Source organism: Myxocyprinus asiaticus, chromosome 11 (assembly GCF_019703515.2).
Source record: "Myxocyprinus asiaticus isolate MX2 ecotype Aquarium Trade chromosome 11, UBuf_Myxa_2, whole genome shotgun sequence".
Lineage (NCBI taxonomy): Eukaryota > Metazoa > Chordata > Actinopteri > Cypriniformes > Catostomidae > Myxocyprinus > Myxocyprinus asiaticus.
The window spans coordinates 42568691-42583155 of record NC_059354.1 but is presented as its reverse complement, the minus strand read 5'-3'; the positions used below and the strand labels follow the sequence as shown (position 1 = coordinate 42583155).

Below are 14465 nucleotides of genomic sequence, written 5' to 3'. Positions count from 1 at the left end.
ACAAATGCTTAGCCATTTCCCAAAGGGCAAGCAACATATGTTCAACATTCAGCAAAAATCTGATGGGTGTGTGCTAAATTCCAGCATCCAAAAAAGCACATTTAAGTAAGTGTGTTTGGATCAGCTCACTGCAAGTCATTTCAGGGTACACAAAACATCTGTCATCTCTGAGCAGAGACTAATGGATAAGCCATGCTGAGACGCTTAAACAATATCTATCTCACAGAGGAGAACTAGGTCAAAGATGATGTCTGGAAGTTGCTGATGTTTCTACAAGAAAACTGAACCCTGTGGATTTAACTTTGTGGTAATGAAACTCTGGTAGCATAAAAGTCATATGCAGCTTTAATAGTGTTGCAGCCCCTATGTTGTGACTGTAATCTGTTAGACCCTTAAAAAAGCCCTATCTATTCTGTCTTCTGCTGTCTTTGTACTGTGGCTTTTTTTCTTTCCAGACATAAGATTTATGGAGCTGAAAATACCTCATGTCAAATTTATGAAGAAATAAAACAAAGAAAGAAAAGAAAACGAATCAGTCATGTATAGCTGGGATTTACACCTACAACTTATTCCAACCTGGTCTCATAGTGAAAACGTGACTCTATATACAGTTTTGCAAAACTTGTTATACGTGTCTCCAGGTACAATTCCCTACAGTTTCCAGGTGAAATGAACACTAGAGGCACTACAACAACTGTGTGTTTTATTCACTTTCACTCAAATCATGACTTTAATGGCTGATAATGACTTTATAAATACTTATTTTTCTCTCTATTACTCAGACCCTGCTATTTTATGATATCGACACACTTTTACTCAAACACATCTTTTGAAAAATGATACATTTTAATGCTTGTATTACAGACCTACCTATGTCTATACACTTATTCCAGAATGAAATATATTACAGTTGTCTCTGCATATTAAGGTGGGAAATGAAAAAGTATTTTAACAGAAAAAATGGATCATTTCTGTCACCATTTATTCACCCTCATGTTGTTTCAAACCCTTACGACTCTCTTTCTTACATGGAACACAAACGAGGATGTTAGGCAGATTAACAGCCTCAGTCACCATTCACTTTCATTGTATGGAAAAAAATATGCAATGAGAGTGAATGGTGACTTCAGGTCATTATGCCTAACATCTACTTTTGGGTCTCCAAGGACAAAAGAAAGTCATGCGGGTTTGGACAATAATTACAAAATTTTAATTTTTGGGTAAACTGTCCCTTTAAGCAACATCTTTACTGACATATTTAAATTAGTGACTATATCAAACTGTTCTTGCCTACAGTAGAACCTTAATTTGGCAAGACAATGAATGATGTACACCATTAAAACAAGATTATTAAAACCTTTTTTCATTAAGTGTGAGGGGGGGAAAATCCATGAGAAATTATTGGTACCTGTTATCATTGTCCTCAATGATAACAGATAAGCACCTCTTATTATTGAAAGTAATGCCCGGCTACACATGCTAAAATGTCTATATCAGCACTTTATAGATTTATTCAAGTTAATACTCTGCTAATGGATTTGTTATATCACATTTAATCAAACAAAGAGATAATCGTTTATCCGCAACCATATTCATATCCAGTAAATGAAACTCAGGAAAACAAAAAGCATCTTGTTGATCTTTACAATTAAGTGTTGAGGCAAAGAGACAGTGAATCTAATCGCAACTAAGATTAATATTTTGAACATCTTGCATTCAATGCAAATAAATAAATAATTAATAATAATAATAATAATAATAATATTAGATGGCTCATTACCTCTTAGAATTAATGTGTTTTACATTACAGATCCAAAGCTTTTGAAAGGGTATCTTGATATCCTTAAACAGTTACGTGAACAGTGCTGTGTGCAGGTCAGATTTCAGAAGTAATTTCATGTTGGCACGATCAGCATTTCATGTTGACTTCCAAGCTGAGCTGGACAACCCAATGTTTTGTTTAAAGACACAAGCAAAACCACAGCCACTTTCTCTTATGCTCTGGTTTGATAAATCTTGACTGTATTGATGCCATCTAGTCCCAGAACAGCATGCCTTAAAGTTCACCGCATCCAAACCTATCCCTGTAATGAATGTGCTATTGATCTACAGGCTCACATACGATGAGACCTTGGGACACCTGGACAGGAAAGCAATAATAATATCTACTCTCAGCAGGTGATTCTTCATGGAAGATCTGAAGGTACAACAAACATTTCTGCAAGGCATTGTTTTGCATTCAGAACACATACACAAAATGTATACAGTATATACTGTATAAAGGACCCCCATACATACACTGTACTTAAAAAAAAAACATTTTCAAACACAGTTTGAAAGGGGATTATTTCAAGTAACCACAGATTATCTTGACTGTGATCCTTGAAATCAGTTTTAATCATTCACACTGTAAAAAGTGTGCTAAATCTGGATATACAGTATGCCCGGTTATTACATAATTTGCTCAACATTTCCTGAAGTAGTCCTGTTATGATCACTGGAACACAATCATTTTAAATCCCATTTCCCACCTGCTTTCCACAGCTGGTAATAGCACAATGTTAATTGTGGCAGGCAAATAGCTCTGAGTATAGTAAATTAATTAAAAAAAAAAAAAAAAAAATTAAAGGTAGTCCATTACAAGTAACCACAGATGGTGCCTAATTGTGATCCTTGAAATCAGTTCAAGGATCAAGTGTGACCAATGTGCCCAGATATGTACCTTCTACATATTAAAGCTAATGTGTTTAGTGTTTAGCAGGAATCTCACTCAGACAGATGGCTCTGCAACAGAAAAAGACAGATAGAGTCCTTCAAATAACATTTTTATTTTCTTGTGTTACTATGATATACTGTACACACTACTGCAGAAAGGCTTGTCACAATGATTAACTAACTGATACATGTGGACTCAATACAGAAACATACATCATGTGATCAGATGAAACGACTCAAGCCCTTTTCTCTATAATAACAAACAAATTCCTTTTTTGCATATCATCTCATGATATCTTTTATTTGTATACAGTACAACACTGTCACTGACTAGATCGATCTGAGAAATCTTCAAAATACCATACACAAAAATGTACACTTGACTGAAAATGACACTGTTATACTTAACACACAGGGCAACAGAAATTGCCCCCATTCTTGAAAGATGTTTTTTTTTTTCCTTCAATTGTAATGAACAGAGATGAAACACAACAAATAATACCCGATGCACAGTGTATTGGTGTTGAGGTACCAGGAAGTAGGCACTTGAGCATTTAAAATGGGGCAAGCTGTCACCTTTCCAGGTAAAAAGGCAGAGCTCAATTGATGGGTTTTTGGCAGTGATTATGTACTTGCTCTGAAAACTCATTCATTTACACAACTCATTCATTTACAAACAACTATAAAAAAAGAAAAAAAAAAAAAAAGAAAGGAAAATGGACCATAAATCCATCATTTAGTACTCTGCTGTGAAATGTAATTAAATTAACACAAAAACTGAAAAAATCAATTGTGGAAAGATTGGAATTTAAGTACTGGCAAAGAAATTTGAACTTTTGCAGAATTGTGGTGATGCACCGATTGGGCCCAACAAAACCAGTACAATATGGCAAATCATATGAGTTGGCGCAAACAAAAACAGCTTAGTTTTACTCCAGTAGATAAAAATAAACAAACCAATGAACAATGTTATTATGATTTCTCCTAATTTAACCCCTATCCCAAACATAAACCTAACCATGAAGTCTAAGCCCTTATCCAAACCATATCCAAAAAGTTTAATAGGAAAATCACTGTTGTGTACCATTGAAGAAAGAGAAACATTGGGCTTTTGAACATGCGTTCTTACTGTACGGTGTTTCCTAAATTTATCCCCAAACCTAAACCTAACCATAAGGCATAACCCCTAACCAAACATAAAGTCTTACCCCTTTCCTGAAACCCTAAACCCTAACCATGATTTTAATAGGACAATCACTGTTGTGTACCACTGAAGAAAGATAAACATTGATGTTTTGAACGAGTGTTCTTACCATGTTTCCCCAACCCCTACCCCAATGCCTGTTTTGATGCCTATATTGTATTGATATAAAATTGTGTTGATTGGTTGGTATCTACAGTATTCGAATAACAGCCATACCTTTTCGTATGAACCAAGTCGTAAAATATCTTACAATTTTGCCATCTCTTATATTAGCAGTTGTCATGAGACTGTGTTGACAGTCAATTGTCAAAACATTAACTGTGCTAAAATCACTGAAAACCATTTACAATCAAATCAAATGATTAACAGAATTACATATTAGGTCCTTGGTAAGAAAATGGAAATAAGGCTTGCTGTTGTGCCATCATTACTCTGCCAAAAACATTCACTCCTACACTGGTTTGATTGATGCTAGAGAACAGTGCTGATTGTGTCAAAGTCCTTACTAATCTGGGAGCTACTTGGCAGAGACTTGAGGTACTCCAGATGTCTCCTGGCATCTTCCTGGTTGTGTCGTACGTAATAGATGACATAAGCAATCACCATTGTGAACCAACCAAACATAGTGACAAACATGGCCACATCGGTAGTCTTATGGTGGAAGTTACAAAAGTTTATGCCCGAATCCAACACTTGGATGACAGGCTTGCCCGCATACTCCTCCTGGACAGAGGTGTGGCAACTCACCTCGTTCACAGTCTCAGGATCCAGCCTGAGTTCTCGCAACACCTCCTGAAGGGTGCACTCACAGTGCCACGGGTTGTTGGACAGGCTGATTTTGGCATGCATCCGAGCGAAGGCCTCCTTGGGTACGCTTCGCATATGGTTATGGGACAGATCGAGAGCCCGCAAGCTCTCAGTGACACCCTGAAAAGCCCCAGCGTCCACCGTGTCAATAGCATTCCTTGATAAGTCCAGCTCTTGGAGCCAGGGAAGGTTTTTGAAAGCCTGGTTGGGGATTTTGGTGATGTGATTGGAGGACAGCAGAAGTGACACAGTATCGTGAGGAAGGTCAGGGGGGATCTCCTCTAGGTTGCGAGTGGAACATTGCACTACTGTCAAACCATTCCTTTCAGAGCAGTGGCAGCTCTTGGGACAAGCAGAACCTATCACACTCAAAAAAATCACTGTAAAAAGTGATCTCAAAATAAGGGGACAGACATGATGGATGAAGACTTTCCTTGACACATCAATAGTCCCTCCAGGGAAAGTCATGTCCAGATACTTTGTCTCTGAATGCTTGTTACAGTTCAAGGGCAGTAATTATTAATCCATGTCATATTGAACAATTCAAAATGAATAAACAAGATTTTTCAGGGTCATTTCCATAGTGGCAGGTTTTCCTCTTTGATGCACTGGCTCGCATGTAGAATACCATTTTTCATTTTCAGGTGTTGGAAGCCTTTGTTGTGAATGTGAAGCACGAGCCAGAGAACAGAATTTAGCACCCATGGATATTCATTGTGAATGTACTGGAGAGAATCCGAATGACTCCATCAAGATCTGAAAGGCAATTAAATATTTGAAAGAGAAATGTTCAAGAGCCAAGTTTTAATTAGAAGCGAGAAAGCAGAAGAAAGATGTGAAGGGGCTCCATGTATTTAACATCCTTCCTGCCAATTCTGCAAACTGAAAGAACAAAAGCAGAAAAGAATCACACACAAACAAACACAGAGCTTGTGGATTAACAAGTTGTTGATTTCTTTGCATGTTACAAAGTACATTACACAGTACTCTGACCTAAAATTGCTTCACCCGTGACAAATCAATCTAACTTAAATCTCATAATCTTGCAGACAAATGCATTGGTTCTGCTACATATAATCTAATTATACCAGAAAGGACTGATTTATTAAAACAAAACAAATCAATTTATCATCTGCTCCACTGCAACACATTGCTCCTTGATGGCAATCAGAACCTTTAATGATGCAATAAAGCAGGGGATATTCTAGGATTTTAGTCTTAGGGAGGCTCAGTCCCTTTTCTGAATATGAGATGTTGTGGCTTAGAGGAATATTTCTTGCTTAAAGTACAAGAGGTTGCAGAGAGCTCACATAATCATAGTGTTTAAGGGTACTGCTGTTAATAGTGGGGTCAAATCGAGATTTTTAGGGGTGCTAAATTGAAACATAGGATTTCGAAATAGGGTAGATTTACCTATGCAACAAAGAGGAAAAAATATTAATCAGACACCTTTAGACATATAGGTTCTCTATTTCCCAATATTTCCTCCGTTCATATTCTCAAAAGGCGCTGTTCCACTAGACATAGGCTATGTTCAGAATAGCAAACTAATATTTTTAATTCTGCAGCATATAGTCTGTATAGCATGTGCAGTATGTCAATTTTCTGTATGCACATAACACCAGGATAATGTACTACATCTGCCAAAATATTATTATACATATTATACAGCATACACTTGCATTGTGTATGCTAATGGAAGAGGCAGAAACCTTTGAATTTGAATGACTGTGCCAGGTAGGGGTTGGATAATGGTGCAAGATGTTAGTATAACTGTGCAGAGAAATGATTGCCATACCAAATTAAGAATATTAGTAGTGGTCAGTAGGGCTGTATGATAAAAATTTGCGATACATCGCAAATTAACTTGCGGCATGATTTTAATGCATCTATTTGGTCAGTTTATAAAGATGCAGAGTGCAGAAAATACTATGCACACTTCATTCACCATCCAGATTGCTATCGATTTCCCATATTGTGTGACGGTCAAATCTGTACTCCTGCGGTAGTTTTTCATCGAGATTGTGCAAAGGTTTCTCCCTATCACTAAAAATTCACCCAAGCACACTGTACTCTTCAACTGGTTCTATAAACTTAGCCATTTATTTTTTTTTTTTTAGAAACCTTGTAACTCTTAGCCTACCCTTAAGGTGAAGTTTTCCTAACCTTAAAGGCCAAAGTATACTGCGTGCATCCGCGTTGCGGATCGCTCCGCGCACAGTATGCATGATGTAAATTTCATCATAATCCAGTCCGCGCGGCCTGACTGCGCACCAGCCAGATTTTCTCGACACGCGGACATTGTCATCGTCTGTGTGCATCATCAGCGCATGGGCCGGCCATTGACTCTACTAAAAGAGTATCAAAAAGAAGTTGTAGTAGGTATGCATCAAACACGTTCGTATTCGCTTGCGGTCAGAAGAGTATACTCACAAAGGCAATGTGATCGACCAGGCGCGATCCGATCCGGAACACGCAAAAATGGAATATTCCTGGGCCTTAGGGTTTACTTAGGAAAATGGCAGTTAAGGAGCTTTATGCAACACTTAATGGTTTTTAAGGGTGCACACTCGGTCTGCTCCTCCTACTGTTTGTTTATTATTATTATAAGCCTATTATTATTGTGTGTGTGTGTGGGCGGGTTTGGGTGGTTTACGAGGACTTTTTTTAGGTTACAAACTGGTAATTACAAGGGTTTTATGCTGTAAATGTGGTTTATGAGGACATTTCTAGTGTCCCCATAATTCAAATCGCTTAAAAAAACATACTAAACAGTGCTTTTTTGAAAATATAAAAATGCAGAAAGTTTTTTGTGAGGGTTAGGTTTAGGGGCAGGGTTAGGGTTAGGGGATAGAATCTATATTTCGTACAGTATAAAAATAATTATGTCTATGGAGAGTCCTCATAAGGATAGCCGCACCAACATGTGTTGGGGAGTAACGGAATACATGTAATGGGATTACGTATTTAAAATACAAAATAAAAGTAACTGTATTCCACTACAGTTACAATTTAAATCATTGGTAATTAGAATACAGTTACATTCAAAAAGTATTTTGATTACTGAAGAGATTACTTTGCATTTTATTGTCATTTGTTTAATTTAATATTTAGTGCTTTCAGATGGAAAACATTTATACATATAAATGATGCGATCCAAAGTGCATTTGAACAGCGGTGAAACACTTTCTTATGATGTGTGACATTCATACGAGCAGACAGAGAAGTACATTTGAAGTAAGTATAGAGCAGAAGAAATAGAAATAAACCTTGTGTAAATTGTCAGCTTTACGTTAAGCTAAAATGCTATTTCTAGCCATTTTACATGCACATGTTACCAGGCACGATCATTTTTTTTTTTTTTTTTTTATCAAGAAAATTCACATTGGATCATAGTTTCTTTTTATCTAGTAGGACCTTTGATATTAGGGCAAAAATCGTATTCTTGATAATAATTTTTGTATTGTTTTCCTGTAAAAAATATCTACAAATCACTAAAACAAGATCAATTTGATTTATCTTGTTTTAGAAACAACACCGCATGAGATATTTAGGTTTTTCAGAGAATGTATTTTTAACATGTGTATTTTGTCGTACTGTACTGGCAGAGTTTTTATAGTCAAAACAAGTGAAAAAAAATCTACCAGTGCTGAAGAAGTAATCCAAAGTATTTAGAATACGTTACTGACCTTGAGTAAACTAAGGGAATACTTTACAAATTACATTTTACAGCATGTATTCTGTAATCTGTAGTAGGATACATTTCAAAAGTAACACTCCCAACCCTGTGAGTGTGTGTGTGTGTGTGTGTGTGTGTGTGTGTGTGTGTGTGCAGTCTATTCAAACTATTGCAGTCACAGAGACAGGTGCGATTAGTTTAGACACCTATTTAAAGTAGTACTGACATTAAATGAATAAAAAAAATAAATAATTGTTTATAGCAATGGATCATAATACTGAAGACACTGTGTCGATAATAAGATCACGACTGCCTCTTGGGGATCCACTCTACACGAATAGTTAGCACTGGGGCACAACCCTCTTGATGAGACAGCAACTCATTTTGCAAGTGGTCAAAAGGCCGGTATGAAACATTAATATGCGGACACATCCTGAAGCGATGCGACCATACTTTCCGAATAAAACTTTGTCATAGGGAGCGCTCGAGACATGTGGACTGCTTCATGGTAAAAAAAAAAAAAAAAATATGGAAAAATAAATGATTAATTCACCGATGTACAATGAGCAATAGGCAACACTGCTCAGGACTGATTACAGTGTCTACAGCAGCTCTCTAACAGAAGTGGATTATTGTGATGGATGTTAAACCACACGCCACTTTTAAAATCCGAAAGGATGGGAGCACGGAGTTCTATTCAAGTGTTTAAGAAAGCGAGCGAGACTTACAGTAAGCTACACCTGTTATGAAAACTGGCTTATAGGAGAATAGGAAAACAGAAGTGAAACAAATATAATGTTATCACCATATATTTTGTAAAAATAAAGTGGGAGAGAAATACAAAGAGCCATTTGCAAATAGAAAAGAGCGGGTTGCAAATAAATAGGATCTGGGCAAGTTTACGAGCTGGCTACTCGTGTGACCAAAATCCCGTCTAAATCCATGCATAGGCTACTGAAAAATCAAATCAGACGTAATGCACTTGTCTATTATTTGGCTAATATACACTCAACTAGGGGAATTGTTTGTTCTGCATAAATGTATTGTTCTCTAAACGGAGCGCTAAACCGCCCCTTTCATTCAATAATAATAATAATAATAATAATAATAATAATAATAATAATAATAATAATAATAATAATAATAGCCTAATAATAATAATAATAATAATAATAATAATAATAATAATAATGCAATAGGATTTAACGTAAACAATATGACATTATAGACAGAATAAAACAACAATACGTTTCCTAAGAAATGCAACAAACGTATAGCATTCAAGTCTTTATGTGTGGTTTCAAATATAGCTAAGCATAATATCTGTATTGCATGTATCATTATTCATGACTTACCATACTTGTTGATACTCCAGTGAATCAGACGCATTTGCCGTGTGTGTGGGTGTGTGTGTGTGTGTGTGTGCAAAGTGTAATGCACACAGCAGCTATATTACAGCAGCTTTGCTCTGATTGGATGGCGAGTCTAGCTCGCTCCACCCAAATCTGACTGACCGCTGAACACTCCTTCTGAATAATATACTGGTACTTCAAGCGGTCACGCATGTCTGAAATAAGCGTTTCTTTGACCTACCTATGTTTACATTAGGCTACATGTGATCTGAGCACATCTTATTAAGCAGAAAATACTGATCTGGATGTATCACCACCTCAAAAGTTTTAAGAACGTGCATATTTGATTAGTGACCAAGAAATTGTTCAAAATCTTTCATTACATTTTTTTTCAAAATTATAAAACATAATTTCCAGGATTTGAATATATTTTGAATGCCAGATGTTTAACCTACATGCAACATAAAGAAATAAAAAGTAAAAATAAGTGTATTTTTTAAGATTACGCATTCCAATTTCATATCAAAATTCCATCAGATTGAATTGTGTAATTTTAACATAATTAATAACACTTGAATACATTTAAGTTTTATTAATTTAACTGTTAAAGATACCACATTTTAATTTCATGGAATTTTGTTATGAGAAATGTGTAAAACTTAAAAATAGGCTAACATTATTTTTAAGTGTACTGTACAGTACCTGTAACCTTCACCCAAACCCTATGGCATTGGTATTACAAAAATGCAATAACTCCAAAGATAACCTTATTTTCTTTTAACAATAGTACAAGCATTAGCAAACATTCAAGACTGGTTCACATTGTACATAAATCATGTTACTATTTTCCAGATTATGGCATAGCTTCTGTAAATTTGTGACAGAAATATTCTGCTGTTTATAGATGACATGTATATTTCAGAAGTGAATGCAGATTGCCATGATTCTCAACAGCCTAGATTGGAGAATACAATTCAATAAACAAGGTGAAATGTTAAATAGAAATGTCTATGCATTATTGGTTGGGACATCTCATGGGAACATTTATCCAGTCTTGCATATAACCCTGATTGTTTGTGAAATTATTCGGCAACTGATGCAAATCCCTCATCATATGAACCCAGAATAGACATTATAAGATTATTTTGCCATGACTGAAAATAAAATGATTTAATATAATTAGTAGTCTGTCAGTGACAGATGACAGGTGAAACCATCACAGCACAGGAAAGGAAGCATACTTGTCAAAACCATGCCCATGTATCATCAAGTCTTATACAAATGGGTCCTGTTTCATGTAAAATGAAGTTAAAAATAATATTTGTGTGCCATGATGCTTTATGTTATGAACACATCTGATAAGAGGTGCTGCCAGGCACATAATTAGCAGTTTCCTATTTAATTGTGGTGTTTTATGATTTGTTCCCTAAGAGAAAAGTAAAAGAACTGAATTTGTGGCTTTTCATTAAGTAATGCAATGAATCCAGTTCCAAACAAATCCCAAGCACTAGTTTTGGAGATAATTAAAGTGTGAAATCAAAAGCCAAATTACTTACCACCGCAGTGTTTGTGCCAGTGCTCACTATGAGTTATAAAACACCCATTTACAGTTACAGAGCATGATTAACATCCAGTCAAAAAGTTTGAAGGAGCAACATATTACCTTAATTGCTTGAGTTCCAATATGGGTGATGTAGTTTAAAATCATTAGATGTTTTAATGCTATATTAATGGAATTACATCTGTGTCCAAAACCCCCAAAATACTGACTGGTAATATAGGTAGAAAGGTGTCTAAGGAACAATTAAAAGACTATTATTATTATTATTTGTAACAAATTATTTTAATAATTAATTAATTAATTAATTAATTAATTAATTATTCCTACAGAGAAATACACTTTGTAGTCATTAAATATTTGCTTTGTTATCTCTAAAGTTCAATTGAATTAGTTCTAGATCATTAGATATGACTATATGGTGCCTTGGAAGCCAGTTTTAAACCAGTACTTACTATAGATAGTACCTTCAAACAAAAACACTGCATGCATGTTAAATCATTGACTGACTGGTCAGCAAGACAGATGCCCTTTGGTTTCTGCCACAGCTTAGAATACAAAGATCTTTTCACAGAAGAACTTTCGGGCATTAGAATGAGTTAACAAAATAGATTATAGTCCAAATCATCCCTGAGACCAAGAGACCTTGCAAAATGTTCCCCACTGCAAACGTTTGTTCAGCTTCTTCCTTTTATTTATATTACCCTCCAGAGCTTTAATGACCTTTGGTATGTCTGGATCGAGTCCGTGCAGCTTCAGAATGCTTGGTTTGTTACCCCCAGAAACAACCCACAAATAAAAACTTTCATTTCACAGTATTATCATCTCTTTTATTCAAACAATACCTTTTTGATATCACCACAATACATTTTGCATGCATGAATGCAATCCATTCTTCACCTCCTCTGGACAAAGATAAGATAGTGTTTGGCATCATAATGGTTTTCATTGTACTTTCTGCTAAATGTAGAACCCTGACCTCTTTGATCTGTGTTTTTGTGTTTTGTAAGCAGTTCTTAGAACTCGGCGGGAATTTTAAACTCCTTTTTTTCACTCCCTAAGTTGCTTATCCCCCAGCAATTCACTAGAGCTGCATAAGCTGCCATTTCTTGTAGGAGACAGTGAGTCAACCCAAACTGCACTTGTGGATAGATCTAATTATCTAAATGTCTTTTACCACTGGGATAAACACTGCATATGCAACTTAATGTCTTTTGTAAAGTGGGTATAACCAGACCCACAAAATTAGCCCAATAAACAGCAAATAATAAAACAAATGATTTATAGTCTCTACAGCTTAACATGGCTATAGAGTATTTGTAAGGAATAATGTACAGTACTACAGTCAGCACATTGTTGCACTATAAAGCCCAAAGGTGATCAGGACCCCAGATGTCTTGTATTACCCTAGAGTGCCTTATTTTGTGATAGTGACCTGCTGAATGTACACTATCCCACGTTATACACAGCCACTTGCCAAATAAATAAATAAATGGACATGAACTATTGCTTTGAGTAGAAATCATTTTATTTTGTGAAAAGAAAGTTAGTGAATGGTGACCAAGGCTAACATTCTGTCTAACATCTCCTTTTGTGTTCCATAGAGAAAGAAAGGTTTACAAGTTTGCATCTACATGAGATTAAAAGATGACAGAACTTCGTTTTTGGTTAAACCATCTCTTTAACCCTTATACCATTTGCCACTACTGTTTCCTGGTGGACCCAATCAAATCTGGGGGAGATAAGTACCCATTTTTCAAATTACAGAGGACCGACCTGTTATTGTTCAGTCTAAATGAACAGACATTAAGCGAGAGGCATAGACAGCAGTCTGCAAGATCAGCCACGGCAGCTCTCACCGCTACGAAACATCAAAGCATCTAAGATAAACTTAGACTTGGAAATGATTATATTAACATCTACAATATCACTGCTATTTATTTGTTGATCCCCTTGGGGTAGAGAAGAGTTGAATTTAGATTTATGAATATTTCAACACATCACCTGTCTTTATGTGCCAAAGACTGACGAAAGTTAAAAGTGAAAGAGTGAAAGGCAGGTGAGCTGTTATTTATAGTACACAGTTTCTCAAACCAGGACAGCACATTCTAGGCAGGTTCTGACCAGGGTATAAAAATGCAAAACACTGCTGTCTGAAGAGGAAAATGAATAGGATTAGATTTAACAATAGGTCAAAACATTGATTTGGTTCATTAGGATAGAAGAATACAGTTTGAACATTACAGGTCATGTTGATCAGATTTGGACTCTGTACTCTATACTGTGTAGTATGCGTGTTTGTGTGGAGGCATTTAAGGAGAAGGTCTCTTTGACATTTTTGCTTTGCTAGATGGTTAGCGTATACATTATTTATGTGCAACTCTGCCCAAGTGCACAGTTATGAATAGATAAAGAACAGAAAGGTGGCATTCATTTACGAGAAAGTAAGGCTCCTAATATATGCGGGCTAAAGTCTAGCCGTGTCTCTACATTAGGGGCAAGTGGGGCTAAACACCGCCAGAGGTTGGTCTGTTGTGCAAATTGCATGGCATCATCATCAATTTATTAAATAAATATATACAAGAAAATATATATATTATTTTGAGAAATTCTATTATTATAAGGTATGTTGCATAAAAGCCATTTAATCGTTCTCGTTTGCTATGAGTGGGGCTAGCCCTTCATCCTCAATGTTAATCAACGGAGATCTGGAGAACTTCATGCGCATGTGCAACGAGCATTCAACGATGGCCTGAGGGGCTAGTTTGCCTTTGCCCCTAAGCCAATCAAAAGCTTCCATCATATTTATGTCAAGCTGTTGACATGAGCATTGGAAGTTACCTGTGTAGTGAACTTCATTGATAAGTTTTAAAAGCTATTTTTTTTTTCTAATCTGTTGCTGGTTGGATTAGTTAAAGTGCAACGTTCATCATTTCATTGAATTGAATGCCATTGCTTTGAGGTGTTGTGTTGTTGGTGCATTGGTTTGCATTAGGGCTGCCCCCTAATAGTCGACCAAACGTTAGTCGATGAGAAGAGTCTTGGTCGACCAAGTTTTGATTGGTCGCAGAAAAAAAAAAACTCCACAGGAAGTGGCAAAGTCACGCAGTAAGTGACGGACAGACATGATCGTTTACACGGCTGGTCCAT

The 14465-nt window shown here is 36.1% G+C and overlaps 1 protein-coding gene across 2 annotated transcripts; it reads right to left on the bottom strand.

The window, feature by feature from the left end:
• Window positions 1-2815: 2815 nt before the first annotated feature.
• Window positions 2816-9825, bottom strand: LOC127447925 (leucine-rich repeat-containing protein 3-like). Of its 2 annotated transcripts, none has more exons than XM_051710145.1 (2): window positions 9761-9825; window positions 2816-5608 (listed from the first exon to the last, which is right to left on the bottom strand). In XM_051710145.1, the coding sequence occupies exon 2, from the start codon at window positions 5192-5194 to the stop codon at window positions 4391-4393; it is 804 nt and encodes a 267-aa protein (XP_051566105.1). In that variant the 5' UTR covers window positions 5195-5608; window positions 9761-9825; the 3' UTR covers window positions 2816-4390. The 2 variants fall into 2 exon arrangements, with proteins under 2 accessions (XP_051566105.1, XP_051566106.1); XM_051710146.1 differs by having other exon boundaries at window positions 2816-5482; window positions 9761-9812.
• Window positions 9826-14465: the final 4640 nt, after the last annotated feature.

Coding starts and splice junctions, on each gene's coding strand:
- LOC127447925 (XM_051710145.1), bottom strand. CDS start 5,194: ATGACTTTCCCTGGAGGGACTATTGATGTGTCAAGGAAAGTCTTCATC.